Here is a 27507-nt window from a genome sequence, read left to right as displayed (position 1 = left end):
TCTGGATGTGACAGTCTCTTGAAGTCTCCTTAAGACCCAGGACAGGGTCATGCCTCCTGCTGTATTCCCAGAGCCTGCCACAGAGTGCACGTCCAAAACTATGTTTCGAATAGATAATTGTTGGTAGATTTGCAGAACTACCAAAGTCCTCTACACCTTCCGGCCTGATATCCCTGCTACTAGATTTTCATCTGACTTTGTTTGTTTCCTCTTGAGAAGGAGAATGGCCAGCATCTCACACATAATTACCCACATGTAATTAACACTCCAGACACTGTGCAAGATCCAGCATTTCACTTAGTCCTCACAACAACCCTGCAAATCGTAGTCGCTGCTTTTGTCACTGAGGAGCCGGAAGTCCGACAGGTTAAGTAACCTTGCCCAGAGCACACAGCTAGCACACAGTGGGTCTATGAAATGAACCTCATCTTTTAAAGGTCTTGCTCCATGCTTATCCCACTCAAAGCAATTATGAATTCCCAAAGAACCCACTCCCACTCATGCAAACTAACACAGATACGCTCTAGAACATAAAATTGAAGTGAGATTCTACTTTCCAGTCATACGCATGTCCACTGAATGCCTGGTGTCTCAGATTCCTGAAATGAACACTGCCAACCAGGATATGCAAAAGAACGGAGGCAATGCCCCAAGATGGTTTCACCCCACCATTCAGAACAGAGCACAGGAGAGAAGGGAAGCAATGTGGGGACCCTCAGCCTGGTGTTCATCGAGGCAAGATTTTAGCAGCAGATTTGCCTTTCTAATTACACTTTGCTTGGGTTCCTATTCTTTGCTCACGCAACAGCTGGCACCAAAAGGGGGTGACTCAAAAGTTTGGCAGGTGGTCGGAACAATCCCCCCAAAGATTTCAAATATGCTTCAATCAGTCTCTTGGGACTGATTGACAGGAGCCAGCCACCTCCCACAAGGAGGGCTGGGCTAGGCAGGCTGGACGCACACCAGCCTAGGGCCACAAGCTTTAAGGTTTCTTTCCCCAAAGCCAGTGATCTTGCTAAAACATAACATACTCTGTTCTTCCAGGACCCCAGACAAGTTCTCAGGCCCAAAAGGAATACAAGTCTGCCCCAGCCCCCCTAGGCAGGGCAGACAGAGCCATCCTTCAGGGCAGATCAATACTGAGAGAAGCTTCCCAGCCAGGAACACCAATTTCTCTATTCTAACCACAGCATCTACAGTCTCAATGACCGTAAGCTGTATGTGGCACACCCAAGCACCCACGCTGTTGAAGCCTCAATAACTAGTACAGTATCTGCAACACAACGATGGCTAGATACAAATTTTGTCATCAATGGAATAATGAAGGATATATTACTAATTTTTTGGCCAAAAAACGAAAGGAAACGTTTTTTAAAACCCGGTCCCCTCCCAGCACGGGGACCATTTCTTCATCTTTTCTCCGTGGTTCCAGTCTTCTAGCTCCTCCAGAGGACCTCCTTCCAGGGACACAAAGAGGAGACTCTCCCTCCAGGGAGACCCCGAGGACCCAGCCCCTAGTGCTGTCACTGCCGGGGACTCAGGCCCCCGTCTAGCCCAACTCCCAGAGCTCAGCAAGCTCTTGGGGCTTCCTTGCCCTTACCTAGACCCTTGAAAAGCATCTTCTCCAGCACAAGTCATTTAACCTGAGTTGTAAGTAACTGATACCCATTAAAACTGTGACTCTTCCCAGGATGCTTGCATTTTACTACCTGGTAAACCCCACACAAGCAGGGACTGTTTGTCAGTGTTTCTCTATCGTCAGCTGCAGAGCTGGACACACACTATACCCTTGGTACATACTAATCAAATGTGGTTAAAGAGAACCAAAGTATCAATCTAAAAAGAAAGACTAACTCTGAGACCCCAGGAATTCCACCAGAATTGGAGTAGCAGGGTCTTCCCAAGGCTGAGAAATAATCCCAGCAGTGACCAATTTTGCCACCTTAAAGCTTCAGCCCTCTGATTTGAAGCAGCAGCTTCCCACGTCCCTCTAAGGACTCTGACAGCACCACACGTGCAGGGAGCTGCTGCTCCAGGGCACCTGCACTGCCTGCAGAGGCTTCGGGAAGATAGCAGAGGGACACTGCAGGAGCAAGCTGATGTCTCATGGAACCACAGCAACAAGGAGAGGGCCATGGGGTGGGGTGCGGTTGGGAGAAGGGTTTCCCCTGGGGCAGGCCCTCGGGGCAGTCCTCCAGGCCCACCCCAGAAACAACCCTCAGGCACCACTGACGGTGAGGTGGACCCACCCCAGAAGGAGCCCTCACTCACCGTTGACGGTGAGGTGGACCCACCCCGGAAGGAGCCCTCACTCACCGTTGACGGTGAGGTGGACCCACCCCGGAAGGAGCCCTCACTCACCGTTGACGGTGAGGTGGACCCAGCTGCCGTTGTGGAAGGTGTCATACTGCTGGTCCAGCATGAGCACTTTGCACTCGTACCAGCCCTGGTCCTCAGAGCGAACTTGTTCCAGCCGCAGAGATGCCTTATCATGAAGACTGGCCCGGCCTGGGGGAATAGAGCAGACAAAAAGCCCCACAGGCCATCAGGGAAGGCCAGCAGCTCCCCAACCTCTGCCCCAGCTAAAGACAGGGGACCCCTCACAATCTTCATAGCATTCCCTATGGCAGGGCCCCAGAACAACAGCTGGACCCACCTCCAGCAGCAGGTGGCAAAGGAAACGGCCTAGCACCTTGGCCACAGAGCCACTCTCCCGCCCCAGCTGGCCCTGCCCCAGCCTGTAAGGCAACTCAATGCACTTGGCACTGAGAGCAGCCTCAGTTCCTTAGAATACTCTCATTCTTTTGGAGGTCTCCTGGGACAAAAGTAAGTCATGATGGATACAGAGATGAGAAGAGATGAAAGAGACAGAAAGAGAGAATGAAAAAGTGCCAACAGAAGAGGATGGGTGGGGGGTCTCCAGCGTACCCGGGAGCACCTCCATTCAGTTGAGCAGTATGCCTATCCCAGTAGGGTTCCCAGGACTGGCTCACCCAGCTTCCCTCTCTAGAGCAGAGGGAAGGCAGGCTGGGGACCAGGATGCTAGGGTCCCCTCCCGGTCCTGCTGTCAGTGCCAGAGAGACTACGTATCCTACTAAAGCCCAGTGACCCCAGGAGATGAGGGCGGCGGGGCCCAGAAGCCTGAGAACAAGGAATGGGTTGACCCTCAGAGCAAACATCCTGGAGGCACCCTTCCTCAGCTCCAATCCCCACCCCAGCAGGATGCCATCTGTGTCTCACATGCGGCAATGAGGAGGCCAGAGGTGCAGAAGCCCCTTCCATGATGCCAGCAGGGGGAAGCAGCCCTCAAGGTCAGCCCCCCACCTCACCCACTCTTAGCTCACCCCTCACCCCAGCCAATATCACAGCACCTCTGCTCTCCTCCTTGTCCTGATGCTGGCAATCTGCCTAAAAACTAGACTCTCAAAGCCATCCCTGGCCAAAAAGAGAGCATGAGACATAGGCACAGGAGCGAAAGAGACAGGGACGGAAGCATTCTGAGAAAGGCAGGGCAGACCTCAGAAGCCACCAGCAAAGATGAAAGTGAAGGCAGTGCCCTGCCTGCTTCCTCCCTTCCTTTCAACCCCAACACACGCTCGCTCAATGACACGCACACGCACGCACACACACACCCACGCCCTCCTCTCCCGCGGGCTGGGGGGCAGGCAGTGGCAGTGAGTCATGAGGCCTTTGGTGGCAAGAGTAACTGCCAAGCAGGACACAGACAGGGCCAGGAGAAGGAGAGGACAGCATGACAGAGGAAGCAGAGACCAGGCACCCGCAAATGGTGGGGGGCCGAAGATTCATCCATACATTCAGGATGGGAAGGAGCCCCGACTTCAGAGCCAAGAGGGAAGGGGTGGGTGCAGCCAAGCAGGGAAGCCACGCTGGCCCAGGGCTGCCTGACTCAGCTTCCTGTCCACTCCATCCCCTCTCCCACCCAGGCCTCTCCAGCTTCCCCTATGGCTCCCAGCCCTCTCCACACCCCAGGTGGGTTTTTAGGCTGTTTAGAAGGGCTTTACCCTGCATCACCTCCACTTCCCTCTCCTCCCACTGCTTAATTAGAACCTACCAGAGGACAAAGGATGGGAGGAACCAGGCAGAGACGGGGAAACAGAGATAAAGAGTGGTCAGGAAAAGGTAGGGGCCAGAGGGGAACCATGGAGGAGCTGACTCCAGATGGAGAAGGTGCGGGAAACAGGGTGCCCAGACCTTACCTGCATACTCAGGGTCCACGTGCGGGGGGTAGTAGCCAAACTTGATGAAGATAGGGATGGGGACCCCGAACTTGAACCACTCTACGACATAGGGTGGGGGCTGTCCCGTCACTGGGTGGATCACGTCGCATCGTAGGACCACGCTCTCCCCAGCTCTTGCCGTCACAAACTCGGGCTCCTCTCGCAGGCCGTGGGCGCCTGATGGGGACAGCCAGGTTGGACACAGAAAGCAGGTGACAAAAAGATCCTGCCCCAGCAGCCCCATGCCCGTGTCACAGGGTGGCCCCGCCTCCCACCAGCTGCCCTCCATGGGCTACCGTGCTCTCCCAGGAGGGTCTCACGTGCACCTTCCATCCCTCTCCCCCTCGCTGCTCATACCTCCCTCTGTCCTGGGGCCCCCAAACATCCACAACTTGGGGGAAAGGAAGGGAGAGGAAAGGAGAGGGAAGCCATTCTCTTCAGTCCTACACGCCAGCTCTTCCCTGCCCAGTCTCAAAGAGCCGTAGGCGTCATCCCGCCGCACGAATTACAAGGAGTCCAGGACATGGAGGTGAGGGGCCTGGCCCCCTCTGGAGGCCCACAGCGCTGCCCAGTTGTGGCCGCCTGTGCACATGGAACATTCTTTCTGCACCAGGACGCTTGCCACTACAGCCTGGTGGGAAACGACAGAGCCAGCCTTCCTCCTCCACCCCACCCCCAGCTCAGCCTGATGTGCACGGCACAACACAAGGGTACTCCATGCAGGAGCAGGGAAATCCCGAACACGCTCAGCCGAGGCTGCTCGTGGCAACACCAGAAGGAAAGCCCCGCAGGCTGAGCCGGCCTCTCCGGCCCCTCCTCCCAGCAGCGTGTGCCAGCCCTGCCCAGCAGCGTGTGCCAGCCCTGCTGCAGAGGGGGAGTGGGAGGGGCCCAAGCCCCAGACATCACCATTAGGAGAGCAGCATGCTGGGGATGGAGGAGGGAGATCCCAGGGCCATCCTTATCTTGGGCAGAGGAAAACGAAATCAGACGGTGGGATAGGGCACACCCACCCTGGCTGGCAGCAGAGGGGGCTAGCAAGGCAGCAGGAGGGAGGACCACCCCGGCCTCCACCCCACCGCAAGCTAGAGGACGCTGCAGAGAGGAAGAGCCACGCACCCCAAGCGCCGCAGCACCATTCCCGGGCCCAAACAAGGCGTGCAGCCCTCCTCCCACGCCAGGCTCCACCGCCAGGCAGGGCCAGGGAGGCCACAAGGTCACCTTGTCCAGCAACGTCCCAAGGAAAAGGATGGCTGAGGGGAAGCCTCACCCCCTTCATTCCCTGGTACTACCCCCTACTCCCAACTGACCACAGCTTTCCCCAGCCCCAGACCCTTCTGGTCCCAGGCCGGGCACCCGACTCTCCAGGGCAGCACCTAGGACAGCAGCTGCAGTACTGAAGCGGCAGCTTACAGACAGAGAGCCAGCTGGGACTCCTGCAGGGAAGGATGCCCAGAGGAGGGCAGCACCAGTCCCTGCCATTCCCCATTCTGGTGCCTGGGTCTGACTCTCTCTGCATCTCAGACCCCTGTGTGCACCTTGCTGTCTCTTATCCCTTCATGTCTGTGTCTGGCCACCTCTGTGTGTCTGTGCACACGCACACACATGCCGGGTTCCTCTGTGTGTGTTTGTTCTCTCTCTCTCTCTCTCTCTCTCTCACATCTCTGGATCTCTGTCTGCCTTGCTGGCTCCTCTGTGTGTCTGTCTCTCTCTGGCTCCTTTTGTCTGTCTGCTGCCTATTTGTCTTGCTGGCTCCATCTCTGCGTGTGTGTCTATCTGTCCACCTCTCTCTGGCTCCTGCTCCTTCTCCATGTCTTTCTGTGTCTCTCTCTGTCTCTCTCTAGCTCTTGCTCTATGTGGGTGACTGTGTCTACCTGTCTATCTCTCTCCCTGTTTCTGTCTACCAGCCTGTGTGTGTGTGTGTGTGTGTGTGTGTGTTCTGGTTGGCTCATGCAAGGGGAGGGGTTCTGCCTGCTTCTCTGTATGCAAGGGCTCTGTCTCTGCATGTGTGTACTTCCCTGTCTGTGGCTCTCCGTGTCTGTCTGTATGTCATCTCTGTGTGTCTTGTTCTCCCCCTCCCCCTCCGCCTCCCCTGCAAGTTGCGGAAGAGGGAGGAGGCAAGCCCTTCCAGAAGCTGATTGGCTCCTGGTGACATCACTGTTTTCTAGAGAAAGAGCTAAGATCACAGAGTATTTTTGGAGCAGAGCAGAGCACTGTACTCACCTGCCTGAGGCCCCAGCAGGTTTCCCAATTCCCCACCCCCAACCTTGCTTCAGGCTAAGTTTGCATCCCAGCCCCTCAGGGAAAGCAGGGAGAGTGCCCAGCTGCAGCCTCGCCTCCCCCACAGCCCCAGGGGCCCTCAGCAGGAGAGCCTGCCTCCCAGCAGCCAGGACCACAAAGGCAGATGCTGGACCAAGAGGAATGGGTGAATAATGAGCGCCGTGAGCTTGCAGAGAAGCAGTGTGTGTGTGTGTGTGTGTGTGTGTGTGTGTGTGTGTGTCTACAGCACAGACCTGTGAGGAGATAAGAAACTACAGGAGCCTAGGGGAAGAGGAGGGAGTTATTCCCAGGTGCCATGTTACCTAGAGGAGGGCAGAGTGGGCAACAGAAGGTGGTTCCTCCCCAGAGCTTTGGCCCTAGGGCCCAGGCAGGAGGAACAGAGGCCTAGGGGGACAGCGGGCACCTCCAACAGTGAAGTTTTGCTCTGGTGAGCTGGCTTCCAGGTGGAGGGCTCTAGGGGACAACGCCAGGAGGGGGGTTGGCTTTGACATGGGTTCCCGCTGTGAGGCTGCTCATTTGCGCCTAGCCTGCCTCATTCTCACTGCATAGCAATGAGGCAGGCTCTTCAAACCTTCCCCAGCACTGGGCTCCCACCCCAGCCCCAGCCAGCCCCTGGGCGAAGCGCTGAGCACCCAACCCAAGGCCTACCCCCAAGGCAGGCAGGCAGTCCCCTCCCAGCATCTCTTCCCAAAGACCCTTTCAACCAGGCAGAGGCAGCTGCAGAGAGGACACATCCCAAAGAGGAGAAGCAAGACAAAATGAGAGGGAGCTTCCCCAGAATAAAGCAGTGGTGTGGGCGCCCATGTCCTGGCCTCCACCCTCGGTCCAAGCCCTCTTGCTTTTCTGGATCCTAAAATATTTATCGGTTTTCTGTCATCTCCTTCACACACACATGCGCACGCACACACACACGCACGGCATGTTCTCTCACTCCATCACCCACAAGCACTTCTCCCTAAGCCTGATCGTTTCTGAGCCAAAGTATGTCTAATAACACACTCTCTCCAGAAAAGCTCAATGTGAAAAAAAGTAATCAGGCTGGCAGTAAAGAGGGAAGATGGAGGAGAGATAGAGAAACCCAAATATAGGGGGAAACCAAACCCACATCCAGGAGCGAAAGAGGTGCAAAGAAGAGAGCAAAGAGGAGAGGGGAGGAAGGGCCAGGTGCAGAGCCCATCCCTGGGAGGGTGAGTTCAGGCCAGCTGGATACAGACACAGACCATCAGAACACCCCAGAGCCTGGGTGGGGGCAGATTGGAGAGTGGAAGGGGGAGGGGCTGGCTCCTGAAGAGAGGGGAGAAAGGGGAGGAACAGGACGAAGAGAGGAAGGGGAGAGTGGAGCGTGCTGAGCCCCTCTCCCATCACAGCAGCCCAGAGGGACCAGGCTCCTCCCTCAAAGGGGGAAAACTGGCATTGTCAGGGGTGGGTACAGTGAAAGGCACCCATGTGGTGCCATAGGTCTCACTCTTTTTAGAGAAGGCCAGAAATAGCAGTGCCCAGAACCTAGTAAATCTGTATCTTGGGGGTGTGCCCAGCTCCCTTTGGAGTAGTTATGGCGGGGAAGAGAAAGTAGGAGGGCAAGGAAAGATGAGGTAGCCCCTGGAGGTCTGGCTGACCTTTTTGAAGCCCACAGGGTACAAACTCCCGCTCTCTGGGCCAGGTGGTACCCAGTGGCTGGCTGAGTCCAGGGCTGCCGTTGGACCCCCTGTGCAGAACCATGAGGCATCCAGGGCCTGGCACAGCCCATGCCCAGCACTCACAACCTGGAGCTGCTCCGCCGGGGGACGGCTGGGGGGAGGAGGGTACCTGAGAGCAGGACTGCTCTAAACACAGAGGAAGGAGTGCTGGGCAAAGTGTGAGGAGCAGGGCCGGGCGAGCATCAGCTGGCATGCTGCAGAGCAGGCTCTGTGCTGGGAACGCAGGGCATCTCAATCCCTGCCCACAATGGCCTCCTGACACAAGCACCGCTGTCTCCCACTGAAAAATGAGCAAACGGGGAGTTGTGCTGCTCACCCAAAGTTACTCGGTTCCAGCTGTTCCTGATGCACGGATGGGGTCCCTGTCCTCAGAAAGCAGGTGGCACAAAGGTCATCCTGGCCCGACCCAGGCCCCGGGACCAAGGCCTTTCACCCAGTCCCTCACTTTTCCCTTTCTTAGGGCCTGAGCCAGAGGTCAGCAACTCCCATACCACACTTGAGACAGGTTTTGCCAGTCCAGACCCTGAAGCCTAGGACCATAGGGTGGGCCTGTCTCAGAAGGCAGCCGGGTGGGCTCTGACCCGCTCTGAGGAGCCCGGCCTTCTGCCTGAGACTCTGAGACCCCTCACTAGGTCTGGCTGGTGGCTGGGGAAGTGGGGAATGGAGCCAGCACCAGCCTCCGTTGCTCATTAGTACAAGTCCTTATTGCAGCCTCCTCCTCCTCCTCCTCCTCCTCCTCCTCCTCCTCCTCTGGGCACCAGACTTCCAAACCACAGGCCTGTTGTCTAATAATACCAGCGACAGCCACCGCCACCTCCATCTGCCAGCCTAAAAATAATCCCTGCTGAGTCCAAAAAAGGCACAGCCCCCAATAGTCCCCCAACCCCTCCTCCCTGACAAGCCAGGAGGCTCCAGGAGATTCCAGGAAGCTGGCAGACCCGGGGCTCTCACAAAGTGGGAGGCACACGCCCAGAGGAAGGCAGGAGGAAGGCAGGACCCAAAGCACAGCGAACACCCAGAAAGGACGAGGCGGCGGGGGAGAGACCTGGCCCAAAACGCCGACGGCGTCCTGTTCTCGCTACAGGAAGGCAGGCAGGTACAGGCTGTTCTGGACACCCTTCTGCCTGCAGGAAAGCCCCCACAAAACCCGACAGCACCTCAGAGCGTCTCCACCCTTCAGTGATCGCCCCTTGTGCCCTCACAGCTCTCCCGGCCCCCACTCGCCACCAAACCTCTCGGGTTCGGAAGCCAGGGGTCAGGGAGCCCTAGCCGCTCCTTAAGGAGAGAGAGGCGCTGGGGAGGTGCAAGGTCGCCAGGCTCCTTCCTATGCAGGGGCCGCACTGCCCTGACCCTTCTCGGTTGGGCTCCCCCAGCAGCTGTGAGGCTGGGATGCTATTAGCAACCTTAATTTGCTCTCAGCTAGATTGTATTTCCAAGAGTCCTTTCCCCAGGAGCCACTGGCAGGAAGGAAGTCAGTAATTCAATCTCAGCTCCACTCCTTTAATGGCTCCTCAGCAGAGGCAAAGCCACACCCCCACTGCCCCCTCCCTACCTGGGCAGAGGCCTGCCTGGCACTCGCAGGGCCCAGGTGCACGCACCCCTGCAGCCGGCAGGCAGTCTGGCCAACTGAGGGCACCGTGGGCTCAGCCCCCAGGAGGCTGGGCTCCGTGGTAAGGTGCCAGATAGAGGCAGTAAGTCCGTGGGAAGCCGAAGTCCCATGTTTACTCCCTGGGCAACATCAACATTCCTACTCCGAAGCCAGCAAATGAAGACAGTGACTCACCTCATACAGTCTGTGCCTGTGTGCAAGTCACAGGCCCCCGCTCCATCTCGGTGGCATACACGACTGGGAGGGAGGCAAGGGGCCACGGGGGACCGAAAGCCAGGCTGAGCGGGGCCTTCTCAGAAAGGACAGTCAGGCCGGCTGAGACTCCTCCCAGCCCTGGCGCACATGGACTCTTTCTCCAGAGCCCTCTTGGAGGCCCCATCTCCTGCTTATTCACGCAAGAGAGAACAGAAAAGCAGGAAGATTCCCAAGAAAAATAGGTCAGCTGCCTCCAGCAGACTGGGCTCACACCCATGGGCAGTGTCTTGTGGGGAATGGGCATAAGCTGCCTGTCCAACCCCAGAGTCCCCTGGAGTGAGCAACTGAGACCACAGCCACACCCTCAGGGAGACAGACAGGCCCTGGGCTCCTGATAACCTCCGTGCTGCCTAGACTCCAGCACCAAGGGCACCTCGGCATAGTGGGAGGGGATACGAAGGCAAGAAGTTGGCTCCAAGGGTCTCTCTGCTCTCAGGGCTGCAGCACGGAGAGGTGCGGCCCCCACCTCGTGTCTGCACACTAAATTCCCCACCCTGCCACTCCACGCACGTGCACACAGATACACAGGTACTCAAGCACTTGTGAGCATGCACACATACAGGTTTCACATGTATGGGCACACAGGCATACATGCATGTGCATGCACACGTATGGGCACACATGCACACACATACAGGTGTGCACACATATGCAATGCATATACATGCTGGCATGCATACACACACGGGGCACATATATGCACACATGCAGGGGCACACATATGTACACACATATAGGAACATGTGTGTAGGCACACACACAAGTGCACACATGTGCATGTGCACACACACACTTCTGGACAGCTGGAAGCTGTCAACAGTTGCAGCTCTTTGACCATTCAGATCCACTCTTCACACAAGCTGCTTCACCTCTTCTAGGAAGCAGGTGGAAGGGGACCGCTCCCTAAGTACCCTACACCCCAGCCTGAGAAGGCCACAGGATGTGGAGAAGAGGGCTACCTCAAATCTCAGGCCCAGCCCTCTTTAGAGCTTATCTCCCACCCCCACATCTTGAAGCACCCAGCAGGGAGCAGCCAGCAGGGCTAAGGAAGAGAGGGCCAAGGAAGAAGACACAAGCCAGCACCCGGGCTGGGGAGAGGGCAAAGGCACAGGAGGTTGGAGTGAGGGCCAGAGTGATGCTGGGGCTCAGAATCTTCCAGCCAGGCAGCCTCTGCTCTTTTGTAACCAGATCCCAGCTTTCTGTCTCAGAGCCATAAACACGAAACCATTCCAGGTCTGGAACCCTGCAACTCCAAGACCAGCACATGCAGGGCCACAGGCCCGCAGCTGAAAGCTGATTTTCCCACTACCCTCAGCCAAGCCCTTTTCACATCCCCCAGGGCACAGGCTGCCAGACACACTCCTGTCCCCAGCGTGTGTGTGCTGAGGACACACACACACATCCATCCATCCACTGACCACTTCCTGAGTTAAGTCCTTCTTAGCTGATAGGCTCACCACGGGGTCTTGATAGCAACCTCTGAGTCCAAACCTCCACCCTCCCATCTTCATTACCAAAAGGAAGAAGGGTAGGTCAAGGCCAGGTAGAAAGTAGAGGGCAATGGTCCAACTAGTAGCAGGATCTGAGTCAGAACCTCATTGTATTTGGGGACACTGTAGTCAGGGATAATGCAACCACAGAATCTGTGGCAGACAGAGAAGGCAGGTGTGGGAGGAAAGTCCCAGACTGCCTCCCCTATCCAAGGTCCACAGTCAGCTAAGCACGGCCCAGGGTCCTCCCACAGAGTAGGAACTCCCCTGGGCGGGCTCAGCAGCCGTCTGAGATACTGAGTCTACACCAATCACCGTCTTCCAGGTTCTGTGTACCACTCCAGCCCCTCTCTTCTCCACACTCCCCCAACCTGTCCACTGACCTTAATCACCTCCCAGGCACACACACTCAAAGTCAAAAGGAAGAGCCCATTCCAACCTCTGTGCTGCACCCGAGGGCTGATGGAGTTGGGTCCCAACACAACATCATCCCTTTTTCCCCTCTGCCGGAGCAGCCCCTGCTATGGCCAGTTCCCAAGGGTGGCATCTCAAAGTCCCTCCTGCTGAGGGACTTCCCCAGAAGTCACCTCTGCCAGTCAGGGAACAGCTGAGCTCTCGCAGGGAGCCTCACTAGCATGTGAACACTGGCTGGTGCTGCTCACACGAGCGGGCACCCACCCTCTCCCTCCAGAGGCTGTGTGCTGTAAGCTCTCACCTCCCGGGCTGTGTCCTTCCATAAACCTCTGGCCACTGACAACATTCCAGCTTTGGAGACCTTGCAAAGGACTTCCGAGCAGCTCTGAGGCCTGCACACCCTGCGCACGTCCCTGGGATGCCAGGGACAAGAGGTTCTGCCCAGACAAGGTCAGCCCAGAAAGGGGTCTTGCTTCCTGACATGGGCAGCCTTCTGAACTTCCCTGCAACATATTCCCAGCTCCTAGTGCCCTGAATGGCCCAAGGGAAAGAAATTGAGGAGGATCCTGGAATCCCAGGGACACTGAGAAAATGATGTTAATATTTCCTGAGCACATACTATATAACAGGTAGTTGTTTGTTTCCTTATAACACTCATGTCCACCTAAAAACCCTAAAAGCGCATACCGTTAGCACATTTTCTATTGAGGCAAGTGATATTTAGAGAGGTTGAGAATTTGCCCAAGGTCACAGGGTCAGCAGGTGGCAGAGCCAGAATTCAAATCCCAGTCATACGGCTCTAGACCTAGGTCCTTAACTAACCACACACAGAGCACTTGAGGCTAAAAAAGACCCCAAGACCAGTAAGGTCACCCTCTGCTTCCAGACAGGGGTACATGTCCAGCCATTCCAGACAGAAGGACCCCCCTGCACCCTGAAAGAGGGCATAACCTTCATGCCGGGCAACCTTCAATTTCGGGAAGCCCTTCCTTCTATCTTGCGATTCTGTGTGTTGTTGCAGTATAAACTCATTTTCCTTTATTCTGGGCTTAAACTTGCAAAGAAGTCCATTGCCCACCCTGACTTAGGTTTGTAGGCTATTTCAGAGCCTTCCTTCAGCGTCTCTGTTCTATTCAAAGATCCCAGCTCATCCTTTTGTGCTTTCAGGGACAGTCCCATAGCAGGAACATACCAAAAACGGGAGGGGAGGAGGATGCGGGCATTGGAAGACGGCAAGGAAATGGGGGAGAGGATGAGGCTACAGGCAGACTGTCAAGCGCAGCCCGACCCACCTCACATCCACCCCGCGTTCCGTAAGCTTCCGCCATCACCCTTGCCTCAGTGTTCCCACCCGACAAATGAAGAGTTTTAAAACCGCCCGGACCAACATGTCAGTTAACACAATCACCCTTCCCTTCGCCCTCTGCTCATTCTGTTTTCAGACACCACCACCCTCCCCAGAAGCAGAGGCGACATATTCATTCCATTCCAGAAAGTTTCTTGAAGCACTCCCCCCTGCACAGACCGGTGACGAGGGGACCCCGCGAGAGGCGCCTCCAGCCCACCCGGTGCCCCATGCCGCTGGGAGACGGTGCTCCGTCGGCGAGTCCTGCCTGCTGACTCCCCCCACAGCGGGTTCTCTCCCGCCGCCATCTCCTCCGGCTCGGTGAACTTGCCCGCAGCCGGGTCGTGTCTGCGCGTTGACAGCCCTGAGCTCACAGTCCTGGCTCCCTCCAGGCTCCGCTCCCACTTCCATACAAGGGCCGAGAGCCGGGGGTGCCACCCAGAGGCTTGTAGGTCGCTCTGCCCATCGCCAAAGCAAAAGCCCGCGCGCTCACGCACGCATCACCCAACTCGGCGGTTTCCCCCTCGCGTCTCCCCCAGCTCAGACCCGGGAAAGCGGAAAGAGAAAATCCCCCCTCCGCTCGGATTCACAGCGTGGGGACCCCTCTCCCCCGCCCCTCCCTCCAGCCCCCATCCAGCTCTGCCTCGCAGCCGGGGAGGGCGGCGTGGGGCCCGCGCGGCTGCGGCGCGCTCCCGGGGAACTTTTGCTTGGCCTGGGCCCAGGTGCGGCTGAGAGGCGCGGGCGCCGGCCGGGTCTGGCCAAAAGCGGACACACCTCGAAGCCGGCCTCATCAGTCCTCCTCTCACCAGGCGCCCCTGTTAGGGGGCTCCGACCTCCAGCTGCCAAGATGTGTGGGCAGGAGGGGCGCGAGCGAAACGGTGGGCGCCCGCAGGGCCGCGAACCCGGGGCCTTAGACTCGTGTGCCGCGAGTCCCAGGGATCCTCCGGGTCGCGCCTCCCCGCAGGCGCTCCTCGCGGCGCGGGGCTCGAGCGTGCTGCAGCCTGCCCGGAGACCGCGAACTCCCGCAGCTAGAGTTTCCCGCAGCTCTGGGAGGCGGCCGCCGGGTAGGAGGCGACGGGCTCGGCGCGCCGGGGTGCACCGCGGGGCCCGTGGTGGGCGAAGTCGACCTGGGTTCCACTGCGTCCTTTCCCCGAGTGCCCGGCAGCCCGTGGGCTCTGGCCCCTTCCCGCCCGCCCCTCCAGCCCACGGCCCGCAGGCCCTCCCCGGCAATGCTCCCCGGCGCGCCTGGCCCGCGCCGGAGCCCAAGCCTCGCCCGCGGGAAGGCGCGCTGGGGAGCTGGGGAACCGGGGGGCCGAGGAACCGGGAAACCGAGGGGGCCGAGCGCGAGGGGCCGAGGGCGCCGGGAGGGGCAGGGGAGAAACGCCGCACTTCAACTCACCTTGAGCCGCAAGCCCTCGGGTGCCGATCACACTTGCTATGAAAGTGGCCACATACCAAATCATAGTACTACCGCGCCAGCCCGGAGCCTCATCCTATCGCAAAGTGCTCCCGCGCCCGCACGCGCCTCGCGCCCGAGCGCCCGAGCGCCCGCCTCGCGCCCGCCTCGCGCCGCCTACGCCCCGCGCCGGTGCTCCTGCAGCCCGGGCGGCCAGCTCTCCATCCCTCCTAGGCTCCGCTCGGCTCGGCGCGCGCCTCCCCGGCCCCGGCGCAGCGGCACCTGCACTACTCGCCCGGGCGGAGCGCAGCCAGGTCCACGGTGAAGCCTAGCCGGGCCGGGCCTCCGGAACCGCCCCCGCCGCCCGCCTATTGGGCGCCTCCCTCAATCCCGGGGTCCGATTGGCTCAGCCGTCCGCCCGTCGCGGAGCGAAGGAGGCGAGCCCATTTCAAGGTGCGTTGAAGTGTGGCGAGCACAGAGCCGCAGAATCATGCGCATTGCCGGGGAGAAGGCGGTGTAGCGTCTCTGCTCGCTTCTCTCTCGGCTCACACTGCGTGGCAAGTTTCTGGTGAGTGAAGGAAATGGTAGCTTCTAACGGGACCCTGACGGGTCGCAATTACCCCGGACAGGTCTGAGGGAAGTGGAGCCCCCGCCCACTCATGGAAGCCAACATCCGGTTTCCATCCTGCAAACAGCAGTTCCCGAGAGGACCATGCTGATTCTATGATGGGGAAACCCAGGAGCCGGCGGCCCGGGAGAGCCGGGGAACGTCCTTCGCCGGAGATCTTTTCAAAGAGGTCACGCGCCGCCTCCCCACCCCCACTCCCTCCGCACCCAGACACGTCCCCAGAGCAGCGCACCACCCCCTCCAAACGTGATGCAGACCGGGGGATGACTAAAATGACCTCTCAAAGTCGCTCAGATTTAGAGTGAGTCATTGGCTCAGCTGCGAAGTGCCACAGACCCCTCAGGAACACTCGTGCACACACACTCCACCCCCGGTGCTGGTCACTGCTGCTCGTCATTACTGAATCCCGACTCCCAGCAGTCAAAGTTGGGGCTTTTTCCCACTTCTCCTGATAAAAGCTGCTTCCTCACGCACATGGTTCCTCCCCTCCCCACCTTACTCGGAGCCCAGCCCCGTCTCTACCGCACGAAACCAAGATGGGTTTGGGGGACGCTTTAGGAGTCTGGGATGGTGGAGACCCAGGGAAAGGGAAGGGGCTTCTCATCCTACAGAGGAATGTAAATAGGAAACTGGAAGGTCTTCATACGTTCCAGTCTCCCTACCCTATCCTGTCTCTGTCCCCTCCCCCAATACAGTTGTATTTGCAGAAGAAATAAATGAGTGTCATGGAAACATCTACTATAAACAATCACCTCACACCAGCGCTCACAGGCTGCAGTGAAGATGTTTGTTCTTTCAAGGAGTGAAGGCAGTGGTAAGAATCACGCCGCTCCCTGGGACAGGCTGTTGGCCAAGGAAGGAAGGCAGAGGGTCAGCGAGCCAGAGCTCAGGAATTTCATCCTCTCAAAGCACTCATTAGCACAAAGCCCTGGCTCCAGGACATGAAGCTCCCAAAACAGCAAAGAGACTTGCTTCTGGGAAAGCGTGCGCACAGGTGCACACACATGCACAGAAAGTGGCCTTGAATACCCAAGGTGGAGCCTTCCCTGACACCGGAAGCCTCTTAGCTCACCGCCAGCCCGGAGGCGGAAAGAGGCCCCCAACAGAGCAGTCAGTGAGCACATGGATAAAGGTTGAGAGCCTGGATAGATGTGGAGAACCAGGACTCTTGAATAACCTTCTACCTACCCACCCCTCCACCCGTGCAGACACACTCAAGATGCATAACCTGGGGCCATCTCTCCCTGAGCCATGATTTTGGTTATCTTCTTGGGCAAAGATGCCTTTCTGGGGACAATTAAGTGAGCTGCTCCAGGTCTCATTGATGCAGTGATTTCCAGGTGGCATGACCCGGAATAACTCCACCCCCAACACACACACACACACATACACACTTACACACTTTCCCAGGGCCCCAGGACTGTAAAGACATATTGGAATCCATTTGCAGAATTGGTCATAACAGGATCCTTCTCCTCCCAAAACCTCTAAGCAGCTAACTGTGGCCTAGAGAAAAGTGCTGGATCCGCAAAGGCTGGCCCCAATTCCTCACCATTGTTAGGTATGGAGCGGGAAACAACAGGTCTCAGAGAAACCTTCTCCTAGGGGCTTGCAGGGCAAGGAAGAAGATGGAGCCACTCTCACCACCCATCTTGACTGCTTTCTTTGGCCATCCATTTGTCCTACCCAGGGTTGTGGCTTCTGCTAAAAGTAGAGTTGTCTATCAGAATGGATGGTGGGCGTGGAGGCTCATGCCAGTAGTCTCAGCTACTCAGGAGGCTGAAGCAGGAGTGTTGCTTGAGCCCAGGAGTTCTAGGCTGCTGTAATCATGCCACTGCACTCCAGCCTGGGTGACAGAATGATACCCTGTTAAAAAACAGACAACAACAACAACAAAAGTGTGCGTCAAATTGGAAAGAAAAAACACATAACAAGCTTTAGAACATGAATTGGGTTGGGAAGGGGTTTAAAAGATCTGTCTAAAGAGGAGAATAAATTTCTTCTGGATAATTCTACTGGCAACAGTGGAACAAGGGATGAAGGCAGAGAGGAAGGGGAAGAAAATTAAGATAGAAAGGGAAAAGTTCATCATCATCATCATCATTAGACATATCTCAACTGGGTTTCAGATCAGCTAAAGAGAGATATACTGTATGAGCTTACAGTGGGGAGTGAGTCTGATCAAATCTTTTCCTCCTGGCATATGGCTGAGCTTTGGACCCAGAACGGATGGCTGCCCCTTCCTAGCATAGACACATCCAGTTGAGTGTTCAAGGGGAGCATGGACCCCAGATGTCCAAGAGGGACATGAGGGAGGAACATGAGCCACTTCCCTGAGCAGTTCATGGGTGTACCTGAATGTCATCGATGTCACTAATAAATGCAGTAATATATCCAGGGATGCTATGTATATCAGATATGGGAGTGTCTGTCGTCTTCTTTTAAGAGGCATTGACTTGTTGGAAATAGAAAACAATAATCCCATCAGTGTGTCTATGAAAAAAAACCACATGCAGCCACCTACCTACACATCCCCAGAGGCCTTTGGAGGACATATGAGAAAAGGGGCTGAAAGAGGCTTCAAGTGTAGGAGAAGAGGAAACTATCCTCATTCCCTCTTCACAGTCATTGAACAAGGAGGACTCAAAAACAATAGTTCACTTGCCTGTCACTTCTCACCTTCCTCAGTGGTTCCAGACCTCACTGCAGAATCCAGGGTAGAACAATTGTTGGGACAGCTGCTTGTGAAAAGGAGAGCCAGCTCTAAATAAAAGCAATTTACGCAACACAAACACCAAAGAGCATGTTTAGTGTTTACATAAATACGGAACTGTATCAGTTGTCGCCATGTAAAACCAGCCCAAAATATCATGGCTTAAAGCAATAAGGCTCATTCATTTGCTCATGAATCTGCAATTTGGACACTGGTAGGTGAGGACGGCTCTTCTCTACTTCATGTTGCATCAGCTCCAATGGGGTGTGGACCTTTCTTCTTTCAGGATGGCCAGGATGGCTCACTCACGTGGCTAGTAGGTTGACGCTGGCTGTTAGCCTGGGCTGCCAGCAAAGGGCTGTGATTCTTCCTCAAGTGGGCCTCTCTGCAGGCTGCCTGGGCTTCCTCAAAGCATGGTGGCTAGGTTCCAAAAGCTGGCGTCCCAGTAGAACCAGGTGAAAGGCATATTCCCCTTTATATCCTAGCCTTGGAAGACAAATAGCGTCACTTCCATCAGGGTCAAAAACCTGCCCCAATTCAAAGGGAGAGGACACAGTTCCCCAGCTCGCAATAGAACAGTGTCCCTGTCACTTTTTTTTTTTTTTTTTTTTTTTTTGGAGACAGAACCTCACTCTGTCACCCAGGCTGGAGTGCAGTGGCGTGATCTCGGCTCACTGCAACCTCCACCTCCCAGGTTCAAGCGATTCTTCTGCCTCAGCCTCCTGAGTAGCTGGGACTACAGGCACACGCCACCACGCTCGGCTAATTTTTGTATTTTTAGTAGAGACAGGGTTTCACCATATTGGCTAGGATGGTCTCGAACTCCTGACCTCGTGATCCACCCACCTTGGCCTCCCAAAGTGCTAGGATTACAGGCGTGAGCCACCGCACCTGGCCCCCGTCACATTTTAAGAAGAACTTATGGGATGGGAGAGAGTGTTGCAGCCGTTTTTGGATGATACAATTTGCAATGAAAACAGTCTTCAAAATTGAAGCAAAAAAAATGACTGCTAGAAGAAATAACTAGAAAGAAAGGTATATATTAGAGTTCTCCAGAAAAAAATATAACTAATAGGGTTGATATAGACATCAATATTGATATCAAATATACATATAGAGATATAATGGGATGGATTATAGAAATTGGCACATGCAATTATGGACGCTGAGAAGTCCAATGATATGCCATCTGAATGCTGGAGAACCAGAGGAGCTGGTGGTGTAATTCAGTCTGTGTCCAAAGACCTGAGAACCTAGAGTTCTGATGTCCAAGGGACAGGAGAAGCTACCCCAGCTCCAGAAGAGAGCAATTTGCCCACCCTCAGCCTTCGGTGCTCTTTGTGGGGCCTTGACGGAGGGTAGGATGATGGCTGCCTGCACTAGTGAGGACAGACCATCTTAACTCAGTCTCCCAATTCCGTTGCCGACCTCTTCCAGAAGCACCCTCACAGACACACCCAGAAAGGTTTTATGAGGTATCTGGGCAGCCCTTACCCTAGTCGACATCTAAAATTGACCGACACAAAAGGGCTTGGCATATAGTATCCGATCTCAGAGTTTTCTCCCTTTGATTCAAGCTACCGCTGCCAGTCCCAGGTGTCAGAGATGTGCCCTTGATCCTTGCAGAAGACTAGCCTGTTTGTGAAGCAAATCCTTTCACCTTGCTTTCTTTTAATATACCAGAGACCAGTCAGCATATTTTAAAAGAACTTGGAGGAGAGAATAAAATAAATAAAATTACATTTCTAAAATATAAATATATAATCTTAAGATCTGATGCAGGAGAAGTAGAGAAAAGCTTTGCAAGGGTCTCAAGCCCTCTCACCATAAGAATTTTTCATCTAGGCTCAAAATCCTCCCAGAACATTGCAAGCACCTCACATGGCGTTCGTCTCTCCTGGCTCCCTGCTTGTCTCTTGGGTGGGTGGCCTCTGGTCTTAAGTTGTTTTTCTGGACCCAAGTAGATATTGCAACCATCCATCTTGCCCTCTCCAAACATAAATTCCTGAAGACTTTGTCTTATTCAAACGCAAACTTCATTATGAGTCAAATTTACCAGGTTGGGCACGGTGACTCACCCCTCTAATCCCAGCACTTTGGGTGGCTGAGGCAAGAGGACTGCTTAAAGTCAGGAAATCGAGACCAGCCTGGGTAATAAAGCAAGATCTCATCTCTACAAAAAAAGTTAAAAAATTAGCCAGCACGGTGGCATGCTCCTGTCGTCCCAGCTACTTGGGGGGCTGAGGTGTGAGGATCGTTTGACCCCAGGAATTCTGGGCTGCAGTGAGCTATGATTGCACCGCTCTACTCCAGGCCAGGCGATAGAATAAGATCGCATTTTTTAAAAAAATTGCTACAATGTCCAGAGTTCTGTTGAGGTGCAATTTCCTCTGAAGGCCACAGCTTGGTTAGGTGGTGGTAACTGACCCAGAGAGTGATCTAGCCCTTCCTAGCTTAAGATACCCTTTCCAACCACCATACTGTCATTTTGTATTTCATCTAGATGAGTCCACAGCCCAGCAAGAGGGTCAACCCAAATCCCATGCATTGCAAGGATGCATCCTAACGTTGCTTCCCTGTGCTCTCACCATCCCACGCATATGGCAGAGGTAGCATGTATGCCAACTGCTGCCCACATATGCAAGTGGACAGCAGATGACACTCTCTCACAACCTGTCCTGGTCGTTTGTGTGTGCACAGGTGTAAACATGCATCTCTACAGAGCAGAATTCTCTCATGCTGAGCCCGAAGTCCAAATTCTTAAAGATTTGTTTGTGGCAATGTAGTAGAAGTTAATGATAAAGAAACTAGAATTTTAGCTGAACTGTATTCATTTCTTGCCTAGCTGAGAAGGGAGGAGTCCTTGCTCAAGGTAGAAAGTAGACCTATAATTTAGGATAAGTTTATTTGAAAGCTAGGTGGACAGCACCCTCAGCCTTATTAATCCCTCTCCTCTTTCTTCTTGGTGTTCCAGGCCAGCTCTGAACAATCTCAAATAGGACATATTTCATTGTTGTGTGACTTAAGGTAGGACTACAGAAAGGAAGTTCATCAATCTGCATGAAATTTGTCCCATAGAACTCAGGAGCCCTATATAGATAGCCATGCTTGTGAACTGCCCCCCAGGAACATGTCACACTCACTGTTCTGCAACTCCTCACCTTGCCAATGGCTGCATCATTAAAAATGTTGTTCTCAGGCCTCCTGGGGCTACTCTGGCCCACCTGAGTATGCTCTTGTCTGTCCATGGCCACAGGCCCCAGCTGCAAGGCACAGTGACAGACGGGCAGCAGCGAACCTCACTCAAACTCTTGGCATCCAGAAGTCTGGAAGATAACTAGAATCAGGGCTCCACTGCACCATCCAGCTCTGGCCCCAGCAGCCCGAAGGTGTGGGTCATTATCTGAGTTCTACTTCCTCCATCTGGAAAAGGGACCATAGAAGGTAGTGGGAACTAAGGCCCAGGAGAGAAGGATCTGAAGACTCTAATGGGCAGTTTGTCACAGACTCTCCAACAGCCCAATGTCATGCCCCTGTGACCTGATACAGGAAGAAAATGGGACCTGGCTTTGTCCCCAAGGCTTGAATAGCCAGGGATTCTAATACAGCATAGACGCTTCCACAGAGGCACATGGAGTCCTGGACTCAGGCAAATGACAACCTTGAAACTGCCAAAAGGTGGACTCGAGCAGTGGCTCAAGAAGCTTTGAGGAGTCAGCCAAGGAGCAAGCCATGCCAGAATGCCAGAAACAGACAGGCCCAGGGCCTACGCTCAAGAAGCGCCAGCAGAAGGGATTCCACAATGAATGAATAGCACCTGGACACCAGCCTGCAGTCAGCACTGTGCTAGGCCTATGGAGAACACCAAAGTGACCAGCCACAGTCTCAGTCGCTCAGGACCTCAGCACCTGGATGGAAAAACAAGGCTGACCACATGAATGGCACTTACTAAACTCTGTCTACACCGTCTCAAGAGTGAGGATGGCCCAGACTTGAATTGCAGTAGAACAGGACAATGGCACAGTGGCTCACACCTGTCATCCCAGCACTTTGGGAGACCGAGGCAGATGGATCACCTGAGGTCAGGAGTTCGAGACCAGCCTGGCCAACATGGTGAAACCCCACCTCTAAAAAAAAAATACAAAAAAATCAGCCTGGCGTGGTGGCAGGCACCTGTAATCCTAGCTACTCGGGAAGTTGAGGCAGGAGAATCACTTGAACCTGGGAGGTGGAGGTGGCAGTGAGCCGAGATTGCACCATTGTACTCCAGCCTGGGCAACAAGATGGAAACTCCATCTCAAAAATTTAAAAAAAAAAAAAGAAAAGAAAATGGAGATGGCGCAGATGGTGAGGGCGAGTAAAGGAAGTGAGGTCTGGGGCCGGGCGCGGTGGCTCAAGCCTGTAATCCCAGCACTTTGGGAGGCCGAGATGGGTGGATCACGAGGTCAGGAGATCGAGACCATCCTGGCTAACATGGTGAAACCCCGTCTCTACTAAAAAATACAAAAAACTAGCTGGGCGTGGTGGCAGGTGCCTGTAATCCCAGCTACTCGGGAGGCTGAGGCAGGAGAATGGCGTGAACCCGGGAGGCGGAGCTTGCAGTGAGCCGAGATCCGGCCACTGCACTCCAGCCTGGGCGACAGAGCGAGACTCCGTCTCAAAAAAAAAAAAAAAAGGAAGTGAGGTCTGAGCTCAGTCTTCAAGAAAGGAGAGGGAGAGACGGGATGGAAGAATAAGAGACTGCCAGCCAGGAAAGCTGCTGCTCTGAAACTTGCTGAGGTCAAGGGGCTGGTCTGTGCAGCATCTAGCCCCAAGTTGGCATTCCCTAAGGATGCCTGGCAGCCGAGCATGCAGAAGTGGCAAGGAGGTGGCCCGGCTGGTCAGTGTGGCACAAGGAACAGGCTTCCGTGTTTAGAACAGAACGAGGAAATAGGTCCACTCAGAAAGGTGGAAAGGAGGCATAGGCAAATGGGGCGAATTGTAGGTTAATTTGGAGGGAGGCAGTGAGAAACAGGTCTAGGTGGAAGGAAAGGCTGAGGAGAAGGAGAAAGGACCTCCCTTGGTCAAAACCAAACTGAAGCTGAGGGCACAGAAGTGGGGGCTGGGGAGAGGAAAGAGGCCCTTGCAGGGGTGTAGGGGGCTGGGCTTCTGCTTTGGGCCTGCAGTTGGATAGGCTGGGGTGGGGGAAGAGACTGGGCCCTGGAGCCACAGCTGGAGGGCTCTAGGGGGTCTATTCTTGTACCCATTCGACCCCCAGACCTCTCATTCCCGGACCTCTCCACACTGAGCTCTCAACACCCACACAAAAGGGCCTTGTGTGGTATTACTGGAGATGCCCAATGCAGCTTTATCTCACTGCCCCCACCCTTCCCGGGAGCCTTGGCATGCACATTGCCCCAGCAGGTGCAGGGGACAGGAAGAGAGGGGCTGGGGACCAGACAGGCCAGAGGTCAGATGGAAACATCAGCCTGCCTCCCTCCCCTGCTGCCCTCTGCCCGCCCTTTTCCACAGCCTTCTCTCCTAACCCTCCCTTCTCTGTTTCTCTCCTCTCCTCTCTGTCCCTCCCCTCGCTGGGCTTCAGAGTGGCATGGACAGCCTAGAGACAGATCCGGATTTATTCTTGGAAAACACGTCCATGGCAGAGGGTACCACAGCAACAAGTTTCCATGGTGCTTGGACACAAGGCAAATATGGCATAGAGGAGAGATTCCTGGACTCCGAGTCAGAGGACCTGGGTGCTGTCCCTGCCTCTCCTCACCACCAGTGCATCCTTAAGCAAGTTGCGTAACCTGCCCAAGCCTCATTTTTTTTGCAAATGTCCAACCATTTAATCAGCTGTCTGAACCCACCATCGTGTGCCAGGCACCTACTGGGAGTCGAGCACTTTACTAGGTGCAAGACAAGTAACACAAACATGGTTCTTGCCCTCACAGAACGTACAGCTAAGAGACAATAGGGTTGCTCAGAAGAGGTTAGTATGGCGGCCAGTCCACAGCAAGTGCTCAAGAGATGCTGTGCACAGGTCTACCAGAAGCCCAGCAAGGAGAGTGCAGCCGGACCTCTACCCTGTGAGATGTGGCTGCAATGGCCCTGGCTAGAATTAGAGGATGGTGCTTAACCTCTGACCTTGTCTGCAGCCTAGTGTCTGTTCTAGGTGGTTAAAGACCAGGGGAAAACATGAGATAGAGGATAGAGAGGACTGCCCAACCTGGGGAGGCCCAACTGTCAATGATATTTGGTGTGTATGAATGAGAAGGGTGTGTTCCTGGGGACAGGGTGGGAGGAATAAACATAATAACGGGATCTGTTTGGGAAAGGAGAGTTGATCCAGAGCCCTGACTGGGGAGGGCTCGGAAGCTGGACTCCCTCCCCACTCCCTTTCTAGGAAAGCAACTTGGAAAAGCAGAGCCTGGGCCTTGGTGGTGGGCACAGCTGCCAGGGGAGCCTGGGGCAGTGGGGAGGGGGAGTGTGGGAGGTGGCCAGTGGAGGCACTGAAAAGAGAGTCTCATGGGGAATCCCGGACAATGAGCTGATGGAAGGGGGAATATGGGAAGAAGGGGATGGAGGGGCTGGCTCTGCGAGGGCTGCTCTCCTGGCAGCTTCCCAAGGTTAATTGAGGGGCACAGAGCAGCCTCTGCGACATTCCAACAAGAGAGAGGCTGGTTTGAAAAGAGCATTTGCTGTGGGGAGAAGGGGCCTTTCTCTGCCCTGGGCTGCCGTCCCTTTGTGGAGGTTCTTTGAGGCATGAGCCCTGTGAAAAAGGAGGGAGTGAGGAGGGGCCGGGGTGGATGGTTCACCATTCATCGTCCAGGCCAACAGGCTGCTCTTGGCAGAGAAGAACGGGTCAGTGGCTGGTTCAGCCGCCCTCGGCCCTGAGATGATGGTAGCTGGGAAATCTCTGTACACGGAATTCCACCGAGTCTGACTCTAACATGAATTATGGGTATTTAGAGAAGGGCATGAAGGAAGAGAAGGGGAGGAGGCTGAGTATCAGCTGAAGGACAGGCAGTGCCCTTAGGGGGATCAGGAGTTGGCAGTGTAGAAGAAAATGTTGACAATTTTTCAGAGACCTGTGTCTAGGTTGAAGGGTTTGGCATAATCAGAAATGCCCAGGCTTTTACCATATGGTGTGTTAACACAACTAAAACCCACGTGTTTCTGCAGACACACACACAAGCAACATGCTGCACACACAGCCCTTGTAGGAACACACACACGTATGCAAAATGACATGTACAGAGGTCCACACACCAATGTGGACCCTCCTGTGCACACACTCACATGCAGAATCTCTTCAGATAACCACACATATGTTATCTACACCGTCTGCTCCCTCTGGAGCTGCTCATGTGTGCAAGTGTGTGCCACATCCTCACGCATCGCGAGGCTAACGTGGGCTGTGTGCAAGTAGGACACGTGAACACATGTGCAGGTGGGCCTCATGCTCTCCCACACCAGATCTCCTGGCATGGACGTCCCCAGAACACCCTTCTCGTCTTGCCTAAATCAGGTCCAAAGGAGACTTGTCCGCCTGAAATCCACCTTCTCCACCCCTGCCCCGGGCCCAGCGTCCAGGCTGCCCATGCTTCACGCGGTCCTGCCCTCTGGGGCACCTGGCTCCCACCTGCACGCTACAGGCTCTAGGGAACGACCGCCAGCAGGTGGCGCCGGCGGGAGCCCCTGGAACCAAGAGTAGCTGGAGGACAAATCCGCGTTTCCGCCTTGCTGTGCTGAGACCCAGCCCCGGCTTGATCTACCAAGACCACCAGGCCAAAGAAAGCCACTCCCAAGAGAGAAGAGAGAAAGGACAGGATCCTGCCCCTTGGAGGAGACGGGAGGCGGAAGACCAGGGACAGGAAAGTGGAGGGGAGCAACAAGCCCCTTCTGCGGGGTCAGCTGGGAGTCCGGGTGTGTGTGCTTCTGTTCCGTGTGCACCTGGCCCAGTGTCTGCATGCATATGTGAGCGCTGCACTATAATGCAGGGCGCTACCCGTGTGTCCGTGGATATGGAAGAAGGAGGTTTGAAAAGCTTTGAGGACACAGGTGTGTGTGTTTGCACACGCGTGTGTGTGTGTGCATAAGTCCATGCGTGTCTGCACGTTCTGCTGCATACAGGGAGACTCAGGGAGAAGGTAAAGATGAAGTCAAGCAAACTAGACCTCACAACTGCAGTATGGTCAGCACCCCACAGATCACAGTCGTTAGCCTCCTCCACACACTCCCCACACCACGCACACTCCAGGGACACACACTCGCACACCACCCACACAGACAGGTGCTGTGCCACCCCATAGAGACCTGCCACCCACACACTTTCTCACATACACGCAGGCCGGTAGAGAACCTAGAGATACATATAGATACAGCAACGGCACACCGGCTGTGTGTGCACCTGCACGGGTGTGCACTCACACACATGCTGCGCTGTACCTGTAGATCCTTAGTGCCCCACACGCCCAAGAAAGGGAAAGAAAGAGGTTCAGGGCAGAAAGATGACTCTCATCCTGTAAAGCACCCCGGTTTCTGAGCCTCTGGAGATCAGAGAGACGTGTGGCATCAGAAAGCCCCTTGTCTGAGGATAGGGGCGCAGGGGAATGAACAGAGAGCCTTCTACAAACACACCCATGTGCCCCAGGCTGGGGGCAGTGGTGGTCCAGCCGAGCCCCTCAGCACTGTGGACAGCGCCTCCGTAGCAGGACGGTGAAGCCCGGAGCAGTTCTCAGAGGCGCGGGACACCAGAGGCCGCTTACGTGCATCCAGAAGACCAGCTAAGTCAGATACACTCAAGTCCAACCCTGTTGACCCAGGAGTCTTATAAACAGGGGTTGAAAATACCTACCTCTCAGGGCTGTCAGGAGGATCAAATGACTGGAGACCATACAGCACCCAGCACTGTGCCTGACATGTACTAGAGAACACTGTCAATGTCGCTAACAACCACTCTGGCTCCCAGCCCCAGGCACTTCCAGGCCAAGAGATGAATAGTCTGTGCAAAACATATTGATTTCCTTGGTGACACAGCATTGCCATGTTGCGGGACCATGAGCCAGGATATCTGGGTTCATGCCCCAGTCTCGCCAAATTTCTGAGACCTAGGCAGGTTACTCACCCCATCTGAGTCTCTGTTTCCTGTCTACTAACTTGGAATAATCACAATAATAATACTAACACAGACTGAGCTTCCTGAATGCCAAGCCCTGTTATAAGCACTTTACAAAGATTAAATCCTTGAATCCTCATGACATTAAATGGAATGATCTGTTACTATCCTCACTGTATAGAAGAATAAATGAAAGCACTTGCCTAAGATCACACCAATGGTAGGAGTAGAAACTGGATTGGAACCCAGGCAGCCCGCCTCCAGAATCTGTATTCTCAGCCATGACACAGTGTGACCTCCTTCGTGGCAGGCCGTGTGCATCCGATGACGTCATGGGTCTAAAAG

The 27507-nt window shown here is 55.1% G+C and overlaps 1 protein-coding gene across 9 annotated transcripts in view; it reads right to left on the bottom strand.

Moving 5' to 3' along the window:
* The window catches only part of IGSF9B (immunoglobulin superfamily member 9B), a 48195-nt gene extending 33159 nt beyond the window's left edge, over positions 1–15036 (bottom strand). For 4 of the 9 annotated variants that reach the window (XR_004177284.1, XR_004177286.1, XR_004177285.1 and 1 more), the window contains exons 1-3: positions 14725–15036; positions 4218–4415; positions 2362–2508 (exon numbers count right to left, since the gene is read on the bottom strand). Coding sequence is in view for 6 of the 9 variants with exons in the window: in XM_031652797.1 (XP_031508657.1) it covers positions 2362–2508; positions 4218–4415; positions 14725–14788 (409 nt within the window). In the remaining 3 variants the exon portion in view is untranslated. Of the gene's footprint in view, positions 1–2361; positions 2509–4217; positions 4416–9995; positions 10748–14724 lie in introns of those variants that run through there. The other 5 variants (XM_021926765.2, XM_009187702.4, XM_009187700.4 and 2 more) reach the window with 5 other exon arrangements.
* Between the last annotated feature and the right edge of the window lie 12471 nt (positions 15037–27507).

Source organism: Papio anubis, chromosome 12 (assembly GCF_008728515.1).
Source record: "Papio anubis isolate 15944 chromosome 12, Panubis1.0, whole genome shotgun sequence".
Taxonomy (NCBI): Eukaryota; Metazoa; Chordata; class Mammalia; order Primates; family Cercopithecidae; genus Papio; species Papio anubis.
This window is presented reverse-complemented; position numbering and strand designations above follow the sequence as displayed.